This window comes from Macaca fascicularis, chromosome 9 (assembly GCF_037993035.2).
Source record: "Macaca fascicularis isolate 582-1 chromosome 9, T2T-MFA8v1.1".
Lineage (NCBI taxonomy): Eukaryota > Metazoa > Chordata > Mammalia > Primates > Cercopithecidae > Macaca > Macaca fascicularis.
The window spans coordinates 58,573,664-58,595,940 of NC_088383.1; the positions used below are offsets into that span (position 1 = coordinate 58,573,664).

General features: G+C 47.0%; 1 protein-coding gene across 1 annotated transcript in view; it reads right to left on the bottom strand.

Moving 5' to 3' along the window:
- The window catches only part of DRGX (dorsal root ganglia homeobox), a 30,889-nt gene extending 8,947 nt beyond the window's left edge, over window positions 1-21,942 (bottom strand). Inside the window, exons 1-5 of the mRNA XM_074000849.1 lie at window positions 21,892-21,942; window positions 18,559-18,762; window positions 17,532-17,633; window positions 13,726-13,904; window positions 13,524-13,636 (exon numbers count right to left, since the gene is read on the bottom strand). Coding sequence (XP_073856950.1) covers window positions 13,524-13,636; window positions 13,726-13,904; window positions 17,532-17,633; window positions 18,559-18,762; window positions 21,892-21,942 — 649 coding nt within the window. The remainder of the gene's footprint in view (window positions 1-13,523; window positions 13,637-13,725; window positions 13,905-17,531; window positions 17,634-18,558; window positions 18,763-21,891) is intronic.
- Window positions 21,943-22,277: the final 335 nt, after the last annotated feature.

The following is a 22,277-nucleotide window of genomic DNA, read 5'->3' on the forward strand; positions in this document are numbered from 1 at the left end:
ATTTTTTTGTTTTTGTTTTTTTAAATTTGTCAAAAAGCTATCATGTGCTCACTTCAGCAGCACATACACTAAAACTGGAATAATAAAGAGAAGATAAGCAAATAATATTTTTTAAAGATAAAAATTTAAATAAAAAAGTTTAAGCTAGTATTAATGGGCTAAAAATTGAATTAGCTACTAAGGAAGTCATACTTGTGTGCATATAACAACAACAAAAAACATAAATCAACCAATGGTCCAATAATAGGGAACTAGCTGAATAAGTTATAACCATATAGAGCACATTGCAACTATGACAAATTATATTAAAGGAGGATATTTAGTACTATGAAAAAGATACTAATGAAATAAGACATTAAAGAATCGGTAAAGGAGCAGTAAATAAACAATAAGTCATTAGTAAGTCAACATGCATACATTTTGGAATACATATGCGTGTGTATAATACATACACATGTGATAGACTGAATGTTGATGTCCCCCCACCCCAAAATTCATATGTTGAAATCCTAAATCCCAAGGTTTGGGAGGTGGGGCTTTTGGAATATGATTAAGTCATGAGTGTAGATCTCTCAGGGACTAATGTCCTTACATAAGAGCCCCAGAGGGTCGCCCTGTCTCTTCCTCTTCCACTATACAAGGACACAGCAACAAGACACCATCTATGAATCCAGTGCCCTCACAAGACACTAAGTCTGCCAGCACCTTGATCTTAGACTTCCCAGCCTCCAGAACTGTGAGAAATAAATTTCCATTGTTTATAAGCTCCCGGGTTTATGATATTTAGTTATAGCAGCCCAAACTGACTAAGATGATCCATATCCACGTATACTCACACACATATATGCACATAGTGTACATATGTATATGTACAGCCATAGACCACATCAATCTAGCATCATAGATATATGTATGTAAATATAAATTTACTTAGAAATAGAAAAATGTATAAATTTAAATTCTCAATTTAAACTTTTTAATTTGTAAGTTATTAAATATATGTTTATCAGATATATATATATATTCATAAATGACATCTTGAAATGTTCCAATACCAAAATATTCAGTGTGTGGTTCTGGGTGTTGAGGCTATGAATTTTTTTTATTTGTGTTTTATTGTATGTTTTGCTCTTTCTAAACTGACCAGGTATTACTCTCATAGAAAGAGTAATCTCCTTGGGGTTTGTGATTTCCTGTCTTCTCTCATTCAGAGATGGCGACAGATGTTCTCCTTCAGCACAGAGTCTCCCACAGGTTGCTAAGGGATAAAGACCGTGTCTTCACCACCCAGTGAAGACTCCAAGATGACTAATGGCATCCGTCTGCACTCAGGGTATTGACAGCAAACACGGGGCTAAGGGTGCGCCATGAGATTCACCAGCAACCTTCTATTCATCTCCCCTCTCATTTGTGTGGACCAAAGTCAGTAAGTCCCTTCCTGCCCGCCCCCACCCCATGAAACCCCTAAAAGGCCATGACTCCCTCCCTCCCCCTGGCAGACTTGTGCCATCACAAAAGTCTACGCAAGAGCCCTCTGGTCTTTAAATGCAGTCTGAGAACATGCTACTACCTCCTGGACACTAAATTAAAACACACAATTTGATTTCCATTAAGTTACAGCAAATTCTGCTGAATTGATCTAATCGGCCTCCATTCCTATATGACATCATGCTTTAAAGGTTTGGTCTGAATATAAATACTTAATGTAATAAATACAGTCTGAAATATTTGATCTCCTTGGCAGTTTAATTGATCTACTACCAAGACTGACAGGAAAAATTAAGTTAGCTCTGTCTCGTCTCTGCCAATAGCACATTTTCATCATAAAGGTATGTGGACTCCAATGCTCGTGACAAGGAGAGCTCTCACACCCAGTTTTCCTGTTGAACATTCAGGTTAGGGTAACAAGAGTTGAACAGAAAATGAATGCATGGATTTATGAGACATCTAGTGCAAACAGCATAGTTCACTTCTTTTCACTTTATAGTAAAATAAATGAACTGATAAACATTCTGTGAGTCATCACACCAGTTCCTTATAGTTCACATGGAGAGTTTAAGTGGGAATATTGGTAGATGCCTACAATATTTAAGCATATTTTTAGCTGCTGTGTTTAAGTGCTATCACCAATAATCAAACAAAAAACAAGGCCAAATCACACCTGGACACACTTTCTTCTCCTAATGGAACTCCTGAAGTACTTTCTCCTCCTCTTGTTTTATGGCTTATTTCTTGTCTTTTCACCATGAGCCGTGTTTGTTTTTGTACACACCTCACCTCCCAAGCTTGATGTGTGTGCCTCCCCCATCCAATCTCACAGCCCTGATTGCAGAACAAAACTGTCCCATTTAGGTACAAAGTAAACACTCAGTGAATATTTAGTGAAGGGAGAAAAGGAGAGAGAATCTATCTTTCTTGACTGAGTTGGCATATTTTAGTTCTTCAAAGTTGCCATCTCCCGAGTTCTAAGCTTCCTCAATACCCCATGGAAAGAAAAACTGTATTCTTAACAAAGTTACCCAATCTGATTAATGTCAAAATCCCTGGGCTAATTTGGAAGGGGTTTTGTTGGAATCAGCTCTAAATCCCATCCGTCCCTTAATTTCACCTATTACATGTAAGGCCTTTGTCTCAACAATTACTTATGCACTCATCAAACACTCATTGATGGGGGCCAACTCAGCTGACCATTCCAACCAGAGCTTTGTGTTCTGACACAGTCTCAGGGCCAGTGCACATGTTCTATTTCTGCTTGGATGTCTCCGCAGGGTCAAACAAATAATGACAGTGGCCCCAGATCCAAGGACCCCCAGCACAGCCAGAACAGCCACAGGAACACATGTTCCTGGCAGTCAGATGCCGATTCACACAACCCTGCCTCCTTTCAGTGGCAGCCAGAGCTCGGCATGGGCAGGCTGCTTCTCCTGCTGCCTCTGGAACCAGCCAGAGCCTTCTGCTCCTCTCCATGCACTCCAGGGCCCCATTGATTCGCAGGAAGGGCAAACCCATCAGCACCCATAGGAAATGGCTTCTGGAAAGTGAGTTGCAGGTTTTCAAGTCAGAAGATGACAGAAGGTGCCTGTCAAAGGAGCAGAATCAATACAGGGTGTAGGGGGCTGGAAGGTAGCACACCCAGATCCCTGAATTGTGCCTCTGACATTCATGCTATGTGACCTTGGACAGTTCTATCTCTTCTGCAGGCCTCAGGTTCCCCCACTATATTCTGCAGAAGCAGTGGTAACATGCTCGTCAAAGAGATTCCTTACAAATCTTAAGTGCCAGGATTCTCCGCCTGTCTTCCTGACATCAGCTAGGCATGGAGGGGCCAGGGTTGACCCAGTCATTTTCCCCATGAGGAATGACCACTTCTGTCCCTTGAGTCCTCTGCTCCCCAAATACCTGTATCCTCAGAAACGAGCCAGGGGCCCTGGGAGACTGTGTTGTTTTCGTGGAGCCCCATGTGCTGCCCACACACCATGAAGCCCACTCACCATGCACTGGGTACTGGGAGACTCTCCCATGGGAGAGTAAATGCTTGCAGGAAGCAGAAATCTCTGCCCCAGCAAGCCCTAATCAGATTCCAAGTGACTTTTTGGCCTCAACATCATGACTCTAACAACAATTACAAGCACTTAGGTGGATTTGGATGTGCCAGATACATGGGCACCATTAGGTATGGCCTTTACAGTCTTTGTTTCACAGGTGAGGAGCCTAGCATCCACCCCAAGGTGACCCAGTGTCAAGAAAGAGGCAGCACTGCCAGGTTCCTTCCCTGCATTCATGCTTCTCTCTGCCTGGAGTCTCTCACCCACTCACAGCTTAAGCATATTCTCTGGAAAGACTTCTTCCTGTGAAGAAAGTTCCTCCCTCCTCTGGGCTTCCCCATACCTTGTATGCCCTTGTTTGCTTCTATGAGAGTACATGACTGTCACCTGAACTGGGATTCTTGGTGGACCTGTCTGTTTCTCCAAGCCCACCCCCTCAAACCGCCAGACCCTTTGGGTAGGGATAGTCTAATTCATTGGTCTAATTCATTGCTAAGTGCTCAACCTGTGGTTCAGAGTCTGGCAAAGTGTAGCTACTCAGTGGGTGCTGAATGAAGAACAGGAAAGCCTCGTCTCTGGAGTCCAGCAGGTGGCCAGCAGTGCAGAGCCAGGTGCCAATATCTTTGGAATCTCCTAAGAAAGGACCTTCTCTCAGGCCCAGAGCAGCACAAGATTCTTTCCTTCTTTTCCCAGACTGCATTACATTTTACTCTGCACCACACTCTGTGCTGGGGTAGAGGTAGGTGGAAGGATCCAGAGGCGCGTTGGATGTGACCAGTGCCCTTAAAGTGTAAATAGTCACAACTGGAAGTACGGGTGGTCAAAAACAAACACCCCAACTCATGGCAGGGGCCAGCATAACCTTGATACTTGTGGCAGTTAGTGTCTGCAGTCACTCTCAATGGACCACACCTCCCAGGACTCACGCCCATGTGCAGTCCCCTCTGCCTGAGTCTGGGCTGGCTCGGCGATTGGCTTTAATAGGATGCAGCAGCAGTGACACTATACCCATTCTGGGTGTGACCCTTAAGAAGGCCTGGCATCTTCTGCTTTTATACTCTTGGTACCCAAACACCACTCAACCCCACCCCAAGCTAACCATAGGAGAGACCATGTGGAGAAAGAGGGAGAAGTTCAGTCTCCCAGCATCTCTGTAAAAGCACCAGACACCTAAGTAATGCCATGTTGTATATACCAGGCCCAGCTGCCATGTGACTGCAACCTCACAAAAGATCCTAAGGAAAAGCAGCCAAAGAACCACCCAGTTGAGCCCAGCCAGTCCTCAGAATGATGAGAGATAACAAAACAGTTGCTATTTTATAATACTAACTTTTGGGGCAACCACAGTTAAGTAAAACCATACCAAAACCTGGAATGGAGATTATTAGAAAAAAAAAACCACACATCCATCTCCTCATGATCATAGCTGCAAACACCCTAAAGAAAACATTAGCAAACCAAATTCAGTAATATGTAAAAAGAATAGCATGTCACATCTAATTTGGGTCTATTCCAGGAATGTGCAGTTGTTTTAACATTAAATAAAAAAAGAATCAATATAATTCATCCTACTAATATATTGAGAAAGAAAAAAACATACAGTCAGCTCAACAGCTACAGAAGAAGTGATGAAATTCACTATTCATTAATATTAGCAATTTTTAAAAATGATAATCAAGAAAAAATTCTTAGAAAACTAGGACAAGAAAAAAATATATTTAATTGATAAAGAGTATCTTTAAAAAAAAAAACAGGCAGCAAACACAACTGTCAAACCCTAAGAGCTTCCTCATGAGATCAATAAAGCAACAGCAGGTCACACACACCACGTATGACATGATTCCATTCACATGAGATGTCCACAGTCTACAGAGACAGAGGGCAGGGTCAGGGTTGCCCTGGGCTGTGCAAAATGGAGAAAGTGCCAGTGACTGATAATGGATACAGAGTGGTAAAAATGTTCTAAAATTGATTGTAGTGATGGTGAACACTCAAATGGTGAATATACTAAAAGTTATTGAATTGTACACTTTAATGGATGAATCATATAGAATGTGAATTATATCTCAATAAAGCTTTTAAAAAAATAGAATAAGGCCAGATGCCTGTTTTCACCACTTCTGTTCAATACTGTACTAGAGGTTCTAGCCAGCACAGTCCCACAAGAAAAAGAAATTGAAAAGTATAAGCTTGGAAAAGAATAGACAAACAGTCTTTATAGACATGCTTGTGTACATACAATATCATAAAGAATCTATGACTAAACCTAATTGCAACAAATCTTGTAAACATAATGCTCAGCCAAAGAACTCAGACACAAAAAAATACATACTGTAGGACTCCATGTATATGTGTGTATATATTTTTGTGTGCTATATATTTACTATATATATAGTACATGTATGTATATGTGAAGTTCAAAAAAGTCAAGACTATAGATTGAGCCTCCCAAGTCCAAAATTTGAAATGCTGTAAATCTAAAGCTTTTGCATGCCAACACGACACCCAAATAAAATGCTCATTGGACTGTTTCAGATTTAGGATTTTCAGACTTGGGATGCTCAACCACTAAGTAAAATGCAAATATTCTGAAATCCAAAAAAAAAATACAAAATCACAAACACTTCTGGTCCAAGCACTATGGATAAGGGCTACTAACCGGTACAGTGTTTCAGAATGCCTACTTCAGTGGTAAAGTTATATCATCATAAAAGTCAGCAGAGTGGTGTCTTTTGCTAAGAGGAAAAGTGACGTGAGTAAAACAAGGCACATGGAGTTGGGAGTGTGGAGTGCAAGCAAGGTAATCTGGATGCTTGAAACCATTAATGAAGAGCCAGGTGCATGCTTCATGCATTTCTCTAATGAATATCCTATTTTACAATACAACCATTATAAAAAAATTTAAAAATTTTTTAAAACATCACAATTTTTTAAAAAAGGAAAACATCATTAAAGAAGAAAAGGGGAAAGATGGTTTCAGGGGGCCTCAGAGGAGGAAGAGGTCACTTCTGACTCTGAGGTCAGCCTTTGTGGACAAATGCTAAGGCCAGTACAGCCCTCAGAAGCTGGACATTTCAGCCTGGCCTGGAAGCCCAAGGGCGAAGGCCAAAGCAAAGCAAAACATTCTTGACTAATGCCAGGGCCATACCCTTAGGAAGGCCATGGCCCGACCTCTGCTAGCACTCCCTTCCCCTGCACATCCTTCCCCTCATCCTCACGCACTCTGTGCAGGACCAGGACTGCCGCTCAATTGCTCGTGTCTAGTGAGTGCCACTGCATGCCTGCACAACGTGGGGCACGTGACCTACAGCAGCTCCTTCAGTCCTCACAGCGTCCAAGGTCTCTGCGGGGAAGATGGGGCCAGACTCCAGCCTGTCTGTCCCCAGACTCCTCCCAGCCTGGGCCTTACCTCCAACTGGCTGGAACCATCTCACCTCTCCAGAGGGGATGAGGAGGAAGGCAAGAAGGAGTCAGATCTTACTCCATTGTCCTGCCGCTGTTCTCTGGCCTCGGGCTCTGACTCTAGGGAACCACACTGGGGACGAGGGTCCCCATCATATCCACCTTGCCCAGAAGGCTGACCCCTCCCACCTGGGAAGTTCAGCTATGATGCTGCCACTCGGCAGGCTGCCCTGCCGGGTGCAGGGGGTTGCTGTGACTCCTGCAGTATGAACATGCAGTGAGTTATGAAAGCTTTCCCCTGGCAGCTGTAATTATGTCCCACCTCACACCCAGCTCTGTGAATCACACGTTAGAGGCAGACCAGCTAAGTGCACTGGGGAGAGCACCTCCTCCACTGTGACTCTCCAGCCCCAGCTGCTCCCACCCGGCCTGTGGCCAGCACTTCCCCGGAACAAACCCAAGCGCCTCCCTGGCCATTAATAACCTCCTCTGCATTAATGAATTGTGAATGCAATCATGGCCATTAAGACAGCCTAAGAAAATTCTTTGTAATGGGACAGATTTTTTTCTAGACACCCATTATTGTCATGTTAATCCTCTCTGCACAGGAGTAGGGTCCTGCTCTCTTCTTATTTGAGAGTTTCCATAAAATAAAACATGCCCACAGTGAGCCCAGCAAACCTGCCTGGCCATCCCCCCAGAGGACAAAGCACATCACTGCATAAAGCCCCAGGGAGCCCCAACCACGAAATCCTACAAACGACATCTCAACAGGGTCAAAAATTGGAGCAACAAGGGTTACAAGGAAAGGGTAAATTTCAGTAGCAATAAAGTTTACAGAAATGGGAGAAGTTTTGGAGAAGAAGATACTTTACTGAGTCCTTTAAAAGTGAATGGGGTCTAGGGACTGCAGCTGGGCATGAGAATGGAGGACTCTGGTCAACAATAGTAGTTGGTGTTCAATGATGGTTAGTGATAGTGTTGCCTCCCACATGCTACACACTGTCCTGAGGGCCTCAAATGCTCTAGCTCGTGTTCTCCTTATTCAGTCTTACAAAGTCAGTGCTATCGTGATCAAGATCCCCATTCTGCAGATGAGCGGGCAGAAGTACAGAGTGTTTTGGTGATTTACTCAAGATGTGCATGGCTACAGAATGGGAGAACTACGGCTCACACCAGCAGGCCTTTGCTGGAAGCTACTGTGCTAGTCAGCTGCTTCAGAATTAAAGGAGAAAATCCCCGCAAGAGTCTGGTTTCTGATTGCCTAGCTTTGTCTCTGGTGGGCAGCTTCCTGACTCGAGGCAACCAGTTGCCTCACTGCCTGATGGGGTCAGCCCGATGGCCATCCAGGCGCCCGCCTGGTAACCCTGCAGGCTAGTCTGCCACACCTGCACCCGTGGACACTCCACCTGGCCAGCCTTACTGGAGCAGCCAGGAATTCCTTCCCAAAAAGGGCTGCCGTCTCCCACACCCCACCTCCAACCCTTGCCCAGCTCCCTCTGGCCCGAGCAGCCCTGCTGACCTTGGCAGCCACATCTTTCTTGTGCACATGCTGCCCCCACAGGCCCCAGCACCAATCCTGCTGGGCTAGCATCGCCAGCTTTCTCAATATGTGGAGGCTCTCTCAATACGTGCAAGACAAGGACTTCACATCCATGGCAACCATGCCCAGAACCAAACGACCAGGACCCCAAGTTCAGAGTCCTCTGATGTGTAATCACACATAATGCTCTCAGCGGTACCCCAATTGCTCACTGGGAGAACAGGTCTTGCCCTGGGGCATTCGGAGCCCTGCATCGACCTCACATCCTAGCTGGGGGCTGGTGGAGCACGGAACAGCCTTTGCTTGGATTCTCAGTTACAGGGGAGCAGCACTCAGATGGTATCCAGGGCTGGGCCCAATCCTCCGTGGCCTACCCAGAGACATTTGTTGTCTTTGGTCCGGGGCTGTGTGATACCAGTAAGACCACAAAGCCTGGGGAAGGAGACTAGCACTGATTTGGGGCTGGGAGCTGAAAACAACTTTGATTCATTTCTTCCGGGTGAATTGCAAGCTGCTTGGAGAAGTGGTTGGGATGTCTGGGCTAGAAGGGGCCCCAGGGCTCAGCCCACATTGGTTCTGGTCTCTGTGGTCCTGGGCAAGTCCAGCCCCTCCCCCAGTAGACTTATGACTGTCCTCACTTGCTGGGGAGCAGCAAGGGGGGATGTCCAAGGCCTCTCATTGTCCCCCAACCAGCCGTGCTCATCCAGAGGAATGAATGAAAAAGTGGTGTCTGGTAGTGCCAGGCAGGGAGGGAGGGACACATCGGGAACCCGAGGATAGCAGCCTCCATCCCAAGGGGGTGACCCACCCAAATCAGTGATTTGTGAGCAAGCGACTTCCCCTCCCCAAGCCTTGGTTTCTCATTTATAAAAAGAGCTCAGTCAGGTGCCTTCTAGCACCGGCATGCATGCTGTGCTAGTCCCCTAGTTGACTAGCAGCCCCTAGGGAGCAGGATTCAGGCCTGAGAAAAGGAGAACTGGTTCAGCCAACAGCTGTGCCCAGCCACCTCTGGGGATGCAGGAAGATGAGGGAGGCTATGTCATAGCCCAGAGCTCCTCAAACTGAGCTAGGACCTAAAAAATTGGGGTCATTCCTTGGCCAGGCTTACATTGGGCTGTGTGCTTAATTTCTGCAGCTTGGGGAAACCTAAGAGAAGGAGAAGACTGGGCTGCAAAAGCCAGAAAGCTGTGCGGCCCCAAGCCACATACCACATGTTCCACCCTCACCCTATCTCTGGGCACCCTCCCACGGGCACCCAACACGCCAGCCATTCTCCAAAGGGATCTGGTTCTTCTACTGGCCCCTGGAATGCTTTGCCTATGCCATTTCCTACACCCAGAATCCCTTCCCTCTTTCTTCCTGGACACTATCTAGGGAGACTCTATCATATTCTCCTTCTGTCTCCAGAAACCACCTTTGAAACACACTGTGTGTGTGTGCGTGTGCGTCCCACCTACTGGAGAGGGACCCCGGGGATAATTGAACCCCGGGGGTGTTAGAAGCTGACTATGCTGCAGGCACACACCTCCCATCCCCACCCAGGGTGTTGAAGCAGAGACCCCCACACACTTCCAAGAGTGAGTCAGTGCTGACCTGCTGACTCCAAGGCAGCCCCAGGGACTGGCAGCTCAGAAGACCTCACTTCCAGAAGTGTCCCATGATGGAGCCAGGCGCTTTTAGAATGCAAACCTGCCACGACCCACATAAGCAATCCCAGCTTCACCCACTGGTTGTACAACTACAGACCCCCTCTTGCTATAATGCTGACCATACTACTGTGAGAATTGAATGGCAGGTTGCCTGGTAGAGCACAGGAGAAGTTTCCATAATCACTCACTTGCCTCCCTTTCCAACACGACTTAGCTTGTCGGAGATTTAAAAGCCACTGCTCAGAGAGACCAGGCAGGAGTGGGCCATGGAAGGGAAAGGTGTCAGGATGAGCCCAGGGAGGAGAGCTTTGCTGGGGACAGGAGGCAGGTATGCAGAGAGAACTCAGAAAGCAGAAATGGGACACCCCCTCACAGCCCAGGGGGTGTCACAAAATGGCAGGGCCATGGCAGGTCCAACCAAGGACCTGCCAATTTGGCCCAAAGACTTGGAGGCAACATTTAAAAGATGGAAATTGTTATGGACTGAATGCTTGTGTCCCCCACAAAATTTGTAGGTTGAAATCTTGTGAGGGTGTTCAGAAGCAGGGCCTTTGGGAGGACTTCGGCTGTGAGGGCGGAGCCCTCGTGAATGGGACTCGTGCCCTCTTAAGAAGAGTCCTAGAGGAGCTTGCTCTCTTTCCACAAGGAGCAGTCCGAAGCCTGCAGCCCCAAAAGAGGGCCCTCACCAGAACCCAACCCTGCTGGCGTCCTGATCGCAGACTTCCAGCCTCCAGCACCGTGAGACATAAACTTCTTCTGTGTCTAAGCCACCCAGCATAGGGCACTGCGTTATAGCAGCCTGAACCAACTAAGACAGGAATACTTCAAATATAAATACAAATCTCCAGCTTCTCTGGAAAATGCAGCAATTCTGGCAACACAGAATCCACATTCCCACACAGCCACAATCAGCTGGCAGAGCAACAGCTGCCCCTTGAGTGGGCAAAGGCCCCCCATCCTGCCTCTGCCCAACCCTAATCTGAGGGTGCCCCCAGCAAGGCTCCTCCCATAGCTGCTTCTGATGGTAGCGACATGTGCATTTTACCCAGGCCTCTCTCAGAGTGGGAAAATGACAAACAGACCCAGAGGGTCTCCTGTTTCAAGAAAAGGGAGCAAGAGCTCATTTGTAACTGGGGAAAAAAAAACACCTGCACATGCTCACTTTGTGCCCACCTTCCTGGCTCTGGAAACACGGTAGGTCGCCGACCTCAAGGGCCTGCCACGCCCCTGATTAGACATGAAGGGGGTCTCACAGGGGTGTGCTGGCTGCCCCTGAAGGGCCCCTACAGTGCACAAAGACACGTCCAAGTTTGATGAGCACACTGTGATTCCTGCCACCTCCACAGGGCCCTGCAGTCCCCAAGGTCTGGCAAGAAAGGCAGCAACAGAGGAAAGTCCATCTCCAGCAAGGCAGGCATGGGGCAGGCTCCGGGGGAGGTGGGGGCAGGTCACAGCCCAGTCAGAAGGGCTTAGGGAAGGGGTGGAGGGGAGAGGAGGAGAGTGGACAGATGTTTGTGGCCACGTTCACTCAGGCCAGTTGGTCCAGTTCAGCACCACCCCTCCTGTCTGCACCAGCCTCTGTCCTGGGTTGCTGCTGAGCTGGGCACCCCCAGGGTGTGGGAGCCACAAGCCCAGCTCTGTCTCCCTCTCACACACTGCCCTTAGCCTCCCCACCGTCCTAGCTGCAGTCTAGTCCTCAAGCCCCATTCAGCCACTGCTGGTGTCCAACGGGGACTCAGCTCAGCCTATCATAGATGCCGTGGGAATCACTTCCTATTCATGAGGCCAGAGTCGGGCGAGCAACTCTCATTTGTAAAAGAGAAGATGACTTTCAAGAGCTGACCTGGCCCTTGCTGAAGCAGACAGTGCTGGGTGGACATGGGATTGACTGCTCCTTTGCCAAGCCCCAGCCCCCTGGATGATACCCGCATCCCACTGGTAATCTTCTGGATTCCCCTTCTAATTGGTTGCCTGCACCCCTGTAGCCCCTAAGCAGCCCACTGTGTCTTGTAAATATGTCCCAAGTTTGCTCTATGGGGTTGGGGAGCAGGGTTGGGTTCTATGTGGCCCCCCGAGCACCTGGACCCTGGAGCTGAAGGAAGTACCAGGAGAAGGTACTGAGCTAAGTCTTGTCCACATCAGCCAACTGAGCCAGGGGATGCACCCAGCTGCCTGGACCACTCAGAAGCAGCCCCAGGCTAAAAGGGCTCCACCTCCTGAAGTGGGAAGTCCAGACTCAGAATCCTGGCATCCAGGGCCATCAAGCTCTGGCCCCCGCTGGGCACCCTCACCGATCTCTGGGCACTCTCCCATGGGCACCCTCCTCGCCCCTGGAAGTCTTTGCATATGCTGTTCCCTACACCCAGAATCCCTTCCCTCCTTCTTCCTGGACACTGTCTAGGGAGACTCCATCATATTCTCCTTCTGTCTCCAGAAACCGCCTTTGCAACACAGATTGCCATACTGTGTGTGTGTGTGTGTGTGTGTGTGTGTGTGTGTGTGTGTGTGTGTCCCACCTGCTGGAGAGGGACCCTCCTCCAGAGCCAGGAGACCCCAGGCCTTAGCAGAACATGCAGGGGACACCCTAAGGGTGTGTCTCCTACTTCCTATTATCAGAAAAAAAGCCTACAGCCTACCCCTGTGCCCCCACCTCCCAGACCCCCTGTGACAAATGAGCCCCCTAACACTCCCCCAGACCCACGCTGGGACCCAGCTCTGCTCCTGGCCAACACAGCTGCGCAGCCTGATCACTGAAGGAATAGGTTTGGGGCCAGTATCTGAGAAACACTGGATGAGCCCATTCCAGTGAGGCTGCTCAGAAATCCCAAGGGCCAACGCCACAGGAGCTCCTTTCTCTAAGTCTGACAAAATGTCCCTAACAATTTCTATCCTTCAGACGAGACAACAGCCACTGAGAAGAGAGCACATCCTGGAAAACCACAAATCCTGACAGCTCAGACATCTGGCATCAGGAGACCTGAGGAAAGCAAGTGGGCCGGCTGCACGCATGGAGAGGGAGCTGGGAGCAGGGATGATTGCCCCACCCAGGCCCCACCCATGAGCTACAGGTTGGCACCTAACACTGTTACCAGGGAGCAGGAGAAAGCTGCGAACATGGAAGGTCACTGTGGGGCAGTATCCTCTAGGACCAGCTCTCTGTGGGTGAAATGATGCTTAGGACATTCTTTCCATGCTCAGGCCGCATGTAGGAAGCAATCAAGATAGTACTGGACAGCACCAGTGGCCCTGGCTGTGACTGACAGGAGGCGAGGAAGCTGCACAGGCCCAGATGCAAGGATGGCCAAGCTGAGACCCAGGCTGGTCACACAACCTCCACCACCCCCACAAGGTCATGCCCACCAGCCCAGCTGAACCCAAACTCACCTTTGAGGGAGGCCACATGGGACAAGGCCTGGGCATAGGTGGCCGTGTTCAGGAGAGTCCCCGGCAAGCAGGAGGGGAAGAAAGGCCCTGCAGGACCTACCGTTCGCCCCAGGCTGGCAAAGGAAGGAGATCACATTGAGGTCTCGCCCTGTGTCTGCAGTGCTGCCCACGGCCCACCGGGCCTAGAGACCCACAGTCTCACCTCTGCTGGGCCTCCAGCACCTCCTTCTTGCTCCGGGCTTGGTCCCCAGGGGGTGGGGAGTTGATGTTTCTCACTGGAGGAGGCGTCACCTCTGCCATGGGTTCCTTGGCTCCTGGCTCCTGGTCCGAGGCCCCTCTCTCCGTCTTCCTCCATTTGGCTCTTCTGTTCTGGAACCAAACCTGAATCCCCGATGGAAACATGCACCCAGTGAAAATCAGACAGGAGGAGGGAGCCAGAACCCTGGACCCAGTGCTGGCACTTGCAGCTCACCCTGCAGCCTCCTCTCCACACCACGCCCTCTGAACTGCAGTGTCAGGCCCACAGCGGTTAAGAGGTTAGGACAGGCATTTTTTAATGAACGTTAAATAATAGAAAGTATCCGAATGCCCATAACAAGGGTAAAAGCACTATCTTGTGGAAATCCTTAATGTTGAGTCACACGCAAGTTCATTTATTTGATGTGAAAAGTATTTCCTACTGGAGGTGGAGGATCACCAGCAAAGCAGCTAATGAAACCTGACCCAGGGCTTCCTCATCACAAAGACTCACTAGGTCTTCCGACAGCTGTGGCCTGGGTACCTGGGTGTGTCTGGTCTGGCCTCATATCTATGATATCGTCTGATACACATCACGACATATTCGTGATCAGCAGCCCAGTGTACCCATTAGAAACATTGACTCTGGGTCAGGTGTGGTGGCTCAGGCCTGCAGTCCCAGCAGTTTGGGAGGCCGAGGTGGGCGGATCACTTGAGGTCGGGAGTTTGAGACGAGCCTGGCCAACGTGGCGAAACCCCGTCTCTTTTTGTAAAAATACAAAAAGTTAGCTGGGTGTGGTGGTACATGCCTGTAATCCCAGCTACTCAGGAGGCTGAGGCAAGATAATCACTTGAACCTGGGAGGCAGAGATTGCAGTGAACTGAGATCATGCCACAGCACTTCAGGCTGGGTGACAGTGAGACTCCAGGAAAGAAAGAAAGAAAGAAAGAAAGAAAGAAAGAAAGAAAGAAAGAAAGAAAGAAAGAAAGAAAGAAAGAAAGAAAGAAAGAGAGAGAGAGAGAGAGAGAGAGAGAGAGAGAGAGAGAGAGAGAGAGAAAGAAAGAAAGAAAGAAAGGAAGGAAGGAAGGAAGGAAGGAAGGAAGGAAGGAAGGAAGGAAGGAAGGAAGGAAGGAAAGGAAGGAAAGGAAGGAAAGGAAGGAAAGGAAGGAAAGGAAGGAAAGGAAGGAAAGGAAGGAAAGGAAGGAAAGGAAGGAAAGGAAAGAAAGGAAAGAAAGGAAGGAAGGAAGGAAGGAAGGAAGGGAAGGAAGGAAGGGAAGGAAAAAAGGGAAGGAAGGGAAGGAAGGGAAGGAAGGGAAGGACGGAAAGAAACACTGACTCTGGATCCAGCCATGGCCTAGAATTTGGGACCTCAGTAAATCTGGTTTAGAATCCACGGCATCCCTATGAGGTAAGTAGTCCTGCTATCCCCATTTTACAGATGAGAAAATTAAGTGCAGAGAGGTTAATTAACTTGCCTAAGGCCATCCAGGTGGGTAAATGGCAGATCCATAGTTTGAAGCCCACTGGCTTGGCTGGGAACTGTGATTCAAACTGTTTGGGGGTAATAACTGTGGCCACCCCGTAAGACTTGTTAGGAAGATTGGCATGCCTGCAAAACACTGAGCACAGGGCCTGATGCATAGCCATCCACCACTCAGTAAACATGCACTCATGTCATCTCCATCACCCTCAGGTTACAAAAAGGCTGGTGATTCATCTTGACCTAAGCACCTTCTTCGAGTCAGGTTCAGGGTTCTTTAAGCCCTAGAAACCAAAACTATATTCTGCAGGACAGCCTCATGGAAGCCGGGCAGCCCAGGTTCAAGGAGTTTCCAGAGGTCAGTGAAATCCTGCTTCTGTTTACTCCTTCCAGCAAAACCTCTTCCCTCCCCTCCTGGGAGATAATTCCTGACTACAAAAAAAAAAAAAAAAAAAAAATGCTTGGCGAGACCTCCCTTCAATTCCCCAGCGCATCCTCTCCTCCTCCCCTGGCTGCTGGCACACTGGCCCCAGAGAGAGCCTGGGTCCTTGAGGCTGAGCTCTCTGCTGGGCTGGCCCACCCTATCTCTTAATTTTCATTCTTCCTTAACTGGGTTTCTTTCTTTCTTTTCTCATCTACTTGGCTTTTAATTGCACATATCAGCAACCATTGAATAATGATTTTATCTATATTCTAAATTTAGGGCAGTTAAATGCAAAGCAAAATGCAGACACTTTCTTGCGTCTTAATTGAATGAAGGTCACAGCTATAACAACATTTAATTGAGCTATTTTTCATTATCATATTTTAATGACTTTGCACTGACAGTTCGCCTGCTTCTGAGGAAAGAGCATGATGGAGTCGTTTATTTCCCTATTTAGTTATTGTTTGACAACATCAGCTTCGATTAAGACCCTGCTTTATAGAACATTAATCATATTTGAATGAGCAAGGGGTATAAATGTAAACACATCTCCCTTCCCGCCACCGAAGCCCACGTCCCCACACGGAGGTTCACTAAACAAACGTTTCACAGCCATTGTCTGTCTGCATAATAGCCAACAACAGCCTGAACAACAATTCCCAGCTTTAATTGTCACCACCCCTATCTTACCCTTGCACCTTTCAGGGAGAAGTTATGATCTTCCACTTCTGAATGCTCAATAATTGTGTCATTTATCTCAATTTGCAGTTCAGTCTTTAGGCAGCTATTGGCAAGCTGGCATTAAAAAAAGAAAGGATAGACGGTATCCTGGCCAAAGGAGATTTTCATTTCCAAATAATAATCAGTTTAATTTGCCTGCATATGACCAATGATTCATGTTCGGATTTAATAATCAGGATCACATAATCTGATTATAGGGGAAATAATTTGTTTACAACCCCCAATTTACTGCTCAGAATTCCATTATCTCTCTTCAGCCATTGGTTTTTAAGAGATACTAACATGACCCAGGGGAACCGAAAGCAAACTATTATATTTCCTACAATTAGATCTTTGCATAGTCTTAACCCCAAGCCCCTACATAAAAAAAGAACAGAAACAGCATGGAGGAAACCCCATAAATAAAATGAATATATAATTGTGCTCAAAGAACAGCTCGCCCGGAGAGGCGGCACTGTGGATCCCTTCCTCTCGCGCTGAGGCACATCTGCTGGGTTTGGCGGGCGGGTTTGTGCACCTAAATGTAATCACTGTGTAGCTTCTAAACAGAAATCCTGTTTAGAGACGGCCACCGCAGGCCATACTCATCTCTGAAGCAGCCCTGTTGCTTTTGCTGTTTCAAGATTTTTAAATTGCACATCTTCTTCCGATCCACTTTGTTGAAAGAGTCAGAGAGCAGGGGAAAAGTTGGACATGATGCAATTTCTGGAAAGCAGATCCTACCCTGCTTCCCATCTGAAAACGCGGTTCTCTGCAATTGACTGGCCTTACACCAGAGCGGTCAGAGCTGCTTTGAGAATAGCATCTCAGCTCTTTTCTTTCTTTCTTTTTTTTTTTTTTTTTTTTTCCAAAGCAAGGAAATGGATGTGCATTGATGTAATTTAGTACCTTAGAGACGCGGACAAATTAGTGTAGAACATTATCACTAGTTAATTATGAATGACCGATTAATCAACCTAATCTAATATTCCACATTATGTTGATGTTATTAAAGTGCATCATGAAAATGACAGATAGTCTTCATTTGCTTTCTTTGGCCAAATGTGCACTCTGCAGTCATGATGTCAAAAAAAAAGTTTGCCAGTTTTAATATTAGAGAGTTAAATAATTAAAAAGAAGGTTTACCTGCACTCTGGCTTCTGTGAGGTTTATTTTCATGGCGAGCTCTTCTCTGGTGAAGACATCTGGATAGTGTGTTTGGGCAAAAACGGCCTCGAGAGCTTCCAGCTGGTAAAAGGAAAAAATATGTACTGGTGAGAGGCTGTGGCTAGGTGAGGGGAAGCAGATGCATATTTCAAATCTCCTATGAGTGGTGAGGAAGCAGTTTCACAGATCAAATCAAGGAAGGACAGGGAGAAAGGAGCTCTTTGGAAGGATCCCACAGAATGAGAATTTCAACCGCGGATGACTTAGGAGCTACAGCTTACCGGCAACCTCAGTGCTCTGGCAAGAAGTAGAAATAAGAGAGATGTGAATATTTATATGCTTTTACATTTAAGTATTGTCATAGGAATCAAAAAAACCTAATGGTCACCTTATGAACAGTTACAGTAATTGGTATCGCTTTCACCATAGGAAGCCAGGGAACAGAAACAACTTGCAGAAGCCCTCATGGTGTCATCCCACAAAATGCCATAGGGACATTTGGTCACCTTCGCAACCACTCCAGTTCACTCCAAGAGTGGGACACAGGCTGATCGAGGAGAAAGAGCCCAGCTCTGGGAAACACAGTATCAAGGTCCCAGTTGTAGCCCTTCCACTTGTGGGCAACTATACCTTATCCAAGTCAGCCAACTTCCAGGGATCCGGGTTTTCATCTCTGTACTGAGAATGAGAATGTCTGACCTGCCTTCCTCAGAGGGTCACTGTGAGGTTCAAACGATATTGCTGACATGGAAGTGTTCCCCAAACTATCAACCTAAGGCAAGTGGGAGAGAACGTTGCTGCTTCTCTCATCTGGGATTACAAGGCTAAAGTCATCTGCACTCCCCCTAAAACAGATTCCTTGGCACATAAGTTGTTCAAGAAAACAGAAAGATTCAGTTAACGTAATCAATTGGTCTTATTTTAAAAGACAAAGAAGAGTTGCTCAACTCTGATTTGGGAGAGGTAGGAAGTAGCTGATGTTTGAAAGGAGAATCAACTTTGGTACCTGCTGAAGAGTGAACGTCGTCCGGTTCCGGCGCTGTTTTCTACGTAGAAACCCGTCGTCAAAATCCCCCGAAGAGTGGTTGCCAAAGGGTGCAGTGCCTACCAAGAGCAAACTGATCAACCTGGGCTGGAAGGGGCCCCAGTCCTCAGACCGCCCCCGGACACAGTTCAGAGGGCACACACCTGACCCACCAGACAAGCAGCCCTGTTTGTCCCAAAGGATATTTTTCTGTTCCTCCTATTAAATCCCCCTCTTTTCCACTCTGTCCCCAAAACCTCTGACTTTAAACCCAGTTATCCCTATTACACAGGGCAGGTGGTAACCTTAATCCCCGAGATGGCCAAGTTCAATTCTTGTGAAATTCTGGACTCTGAACCAGGAAGGGTCACTGACTTGAGGCAGAGCCTTCACCTGCTCTCCAGCTCCCGGCTCCACCCCTGTTCAATGTGCCTTTATCTCACCCCTACTCCAGATCCTTTAATAGAAGCCTGTGTGTCTCCCTTTGGCTCATCTGGTAGTTTACTTTCCTTTATTTCTATAAAGAAGAATTAAAATCTGGGAGCTGGGAGAGGCTGGGGGAGGAAAGAAAACACCAAGAGCTTTTCACAGCACTTTTCTCCTAGAAGTGCAGAACGCGAGGAGGGAAGAAGTTTATAAATGAATATTAATTACTGTTGGTCACAGCTCATCAGCACCATAGTGGATCTGTTATATAGATGTCAATTAACAGGAGATCTGCACCAATAGTGACTGTCCTGAATGCCAAGCAGACTTGAACAAGGCCACTCTCAAAGGGCACCCCGCCCTCTGGCCAGGCCTTATAAAGCACCTATTGCTTCTACTTCCCCACAAAAGAAAGACGTTGTCCTCCCCAGCAGGCTTCAAAGCTCGCTATAAACCCAGAACAGAGTTTGGCCCCAAACGTGCATTCAGATCATTTTCCAAATGTGCTCTATTTACTTGATAGTCCACAATGGCTTCTTAGGAAAACAAATGAGCAAGTTGCCATTAACCAGTGAATACTTTACCTGCTATGGGCTCTGTTCTCAGAATCACGGCATTAGGAGTTCTGGAGCCACACTGTCCCAGACAAGGACCCTCAGAAGGGCCTCAGTCTCAAAGATTGAAAGTCCTTTGGGCTTCTTAAAATTCTGTCTACTAGAGGAAGTTCCTTCTAGTTATTCTTTCACCCTCCAGGGCCACATCCTTTGCCAAACACCCTAACTCTCTGCTAAAGTGTTCTCCTTCCATCTTCCTGTCCAAATTGCGTTGTTCCTCAAAACCCTAGTTACAGTTATTTCTCTCCAGCTCATTGGAAACTTAAAAGGAATGGCCTCAATGCAGTCTTATTTTCATTACTTTGCATGAAAACAAATTGTCTTTTTTTGAAACAATGCACTTGACTGGTGAGGATGGAATACAATCTCTGAGGATCTCCAATCACAATTTCCCTCAGTCTTCTAATTTATACCTCATGGTCCCAAAGTGGCTCACAATGTGTACATGCAGAATCTTTAAGTGAAACACTGCATGTGAAACTGAATCCTAGAAAAGGATGACAGTTCACCAAATTAATAAAAGATTGACAAGCTAATAGAAAAGAAGAAAAAATGAGAATAGCTATTTTACTTAAAAATAAGTAGGATAGTCGATATTATGAAAATGTTAAACCTTAAAGATAATTCAACCAAACACAACAGAACAATGAAATATTATTTTCAACATTTTGGTGAAATAATGAAGTGCATAAAGACACCCAGTACAGATATGAGTGTCATAAGATGTGCAGGTTAATTCACCATTTGTAGGAGTACAAATCAGGTGCAGCCTTATTAGAAGGTAATTTGACAACATCCATCAAACATTTAAGTACACATACAGGTATTTAATCTCTGAATATATTTGTAACGTGTGCCAAAATAGAAAAAAATGTGTTTCTGGAAACACCATAGTTGAAAAAAAAAAAGGAAAACAACCAAAATGCCCATCAGCAGACCCTTTCTCCCTTTCTCCACAACGCAGAATGGAATACTACGCAGCAGTTTAAAAGAAATCAGTAGATCTACACATATTGGCATGAACAAATCTCCAAGATACACTACAAACTAAGAAAAGCAAAGTACAGAATGATGTAGCAACATAATTTCAGTGCAAATAAGGCAAAACATGTATTTTTAAAATACATAAATGAGAATTAAATCATATTTTCTTGAAAGAATGACAAAAAAATAGCAGATACTTTTAGGAAAAGAGGTGGAAAAGGAGGATTTTACTTTTCAATGTATAAGTTTCTGCTGTATTCAAACTTCTCAGGCAGGTGCCAGTGGTACTTTTTAATGTAACATCAGCAAAATTATACGACAAGTAAGATTATGAGCCATTCTTTCTCTTCTCCTTTATGTCTCTCTAGATTAGCAAAAAATAAATAAAATAAAAAAGATGATAGACTATAATTATGTCATGTTCCAAAGGTCTGTTCTCAACTTTTCCATTCTCAGGAGATCCCTTTCACCCAGCAACACTCAACTAAACTAAATTACTCCTTTCTGCAAAACTGGCAGAGAAACACATCTACAAACGGAAGAAAGGCTCTGAAAGACCCATCTCCTCTTCTTCTGGTTATACCACAGAGTCAGCACTGAGGTGGGATGTGCCCAGGGTATGGGGAGCACAGTAAGCCCGCTAAGCTGGGCTGAGAGCTGGGGTCATGGCAGGCCAGGCCAGGACTCTCCCTAAGTCACTCCTGCAGCCCACCCTGCACACAGACACTCATGATGTCCCCTACCTGCCAAATGCCCAAACCTCTGCCTTCCCCAACTTTGACCAGAAGGGTGGGACACTGGCTGGCAATTAGTCCAGACCCCTGGTTCAGATGCACAGAGAAGGCACCCTCAACATAGGAGAGACTCCCTCAACCCCTAGAGTACACTGTCAGGGGATGCACATCTCCCACCCTTCCATAAAACTCACCCTGCATGGGACCTTGGGGATAAAAGGAGGTGAAATGCAGGCAAATGTGTGGCCTTCCCTTCCTAGCAATGCTGACAGAGCTAGCAGGGCTTAAACACTGGTCCTCATTAGCTTCCTTTAGAAAATCCTACTGGACTCTTAAGAGCTTTTATGAGAAAAACAAAAACAAACTTTCTGAGGCTCAGCCACTGTTCAGGGCAGCCTGCGGCAAGACTGACAAGTATCACCTGAAGTCTCAGGTCTCCCAGGGCCTCACAACATTTACCCTGCCCCTTGTCTTCCACAACTACTTGGCTCCCCAAATTCTCCCACCACAATAATAAATCAAAGGAGTAGGTTGCCAAATGCCACTCCCACGGTTACAAAAGTCCCAATACCCCAGGGCTGAGACTGCTGCTCTGCAGAAGGCCCCATTAAAGCCCACAGTGTGGCTCACCTGATGGCTACTAATTGGCCCCCTGATGTGAAGACCCCATCTTAGATCCCCCGGGTCCTGAGCAGGGGCATGCAGGAGGTCCCAACTGTCCCCTTCTCACCAACCCACGCCCCCCTAACAACTGGGTGCCGAAGCCAGACTGGGGATCCTGAAGGGAAACTTCTTCTCAGGCCTGGAGACCCTCAAAGATGGAAATTCTGGTCCGGGGGAGTGGGGAGTGCTCGACATTTAGGATTAGTGAGTCACAGAGAAGGAGCCACGCTAGGTCAGTCCGGGCAGGTGGTGGGCAGGGCCACCTAGTTCCAGGGACAGC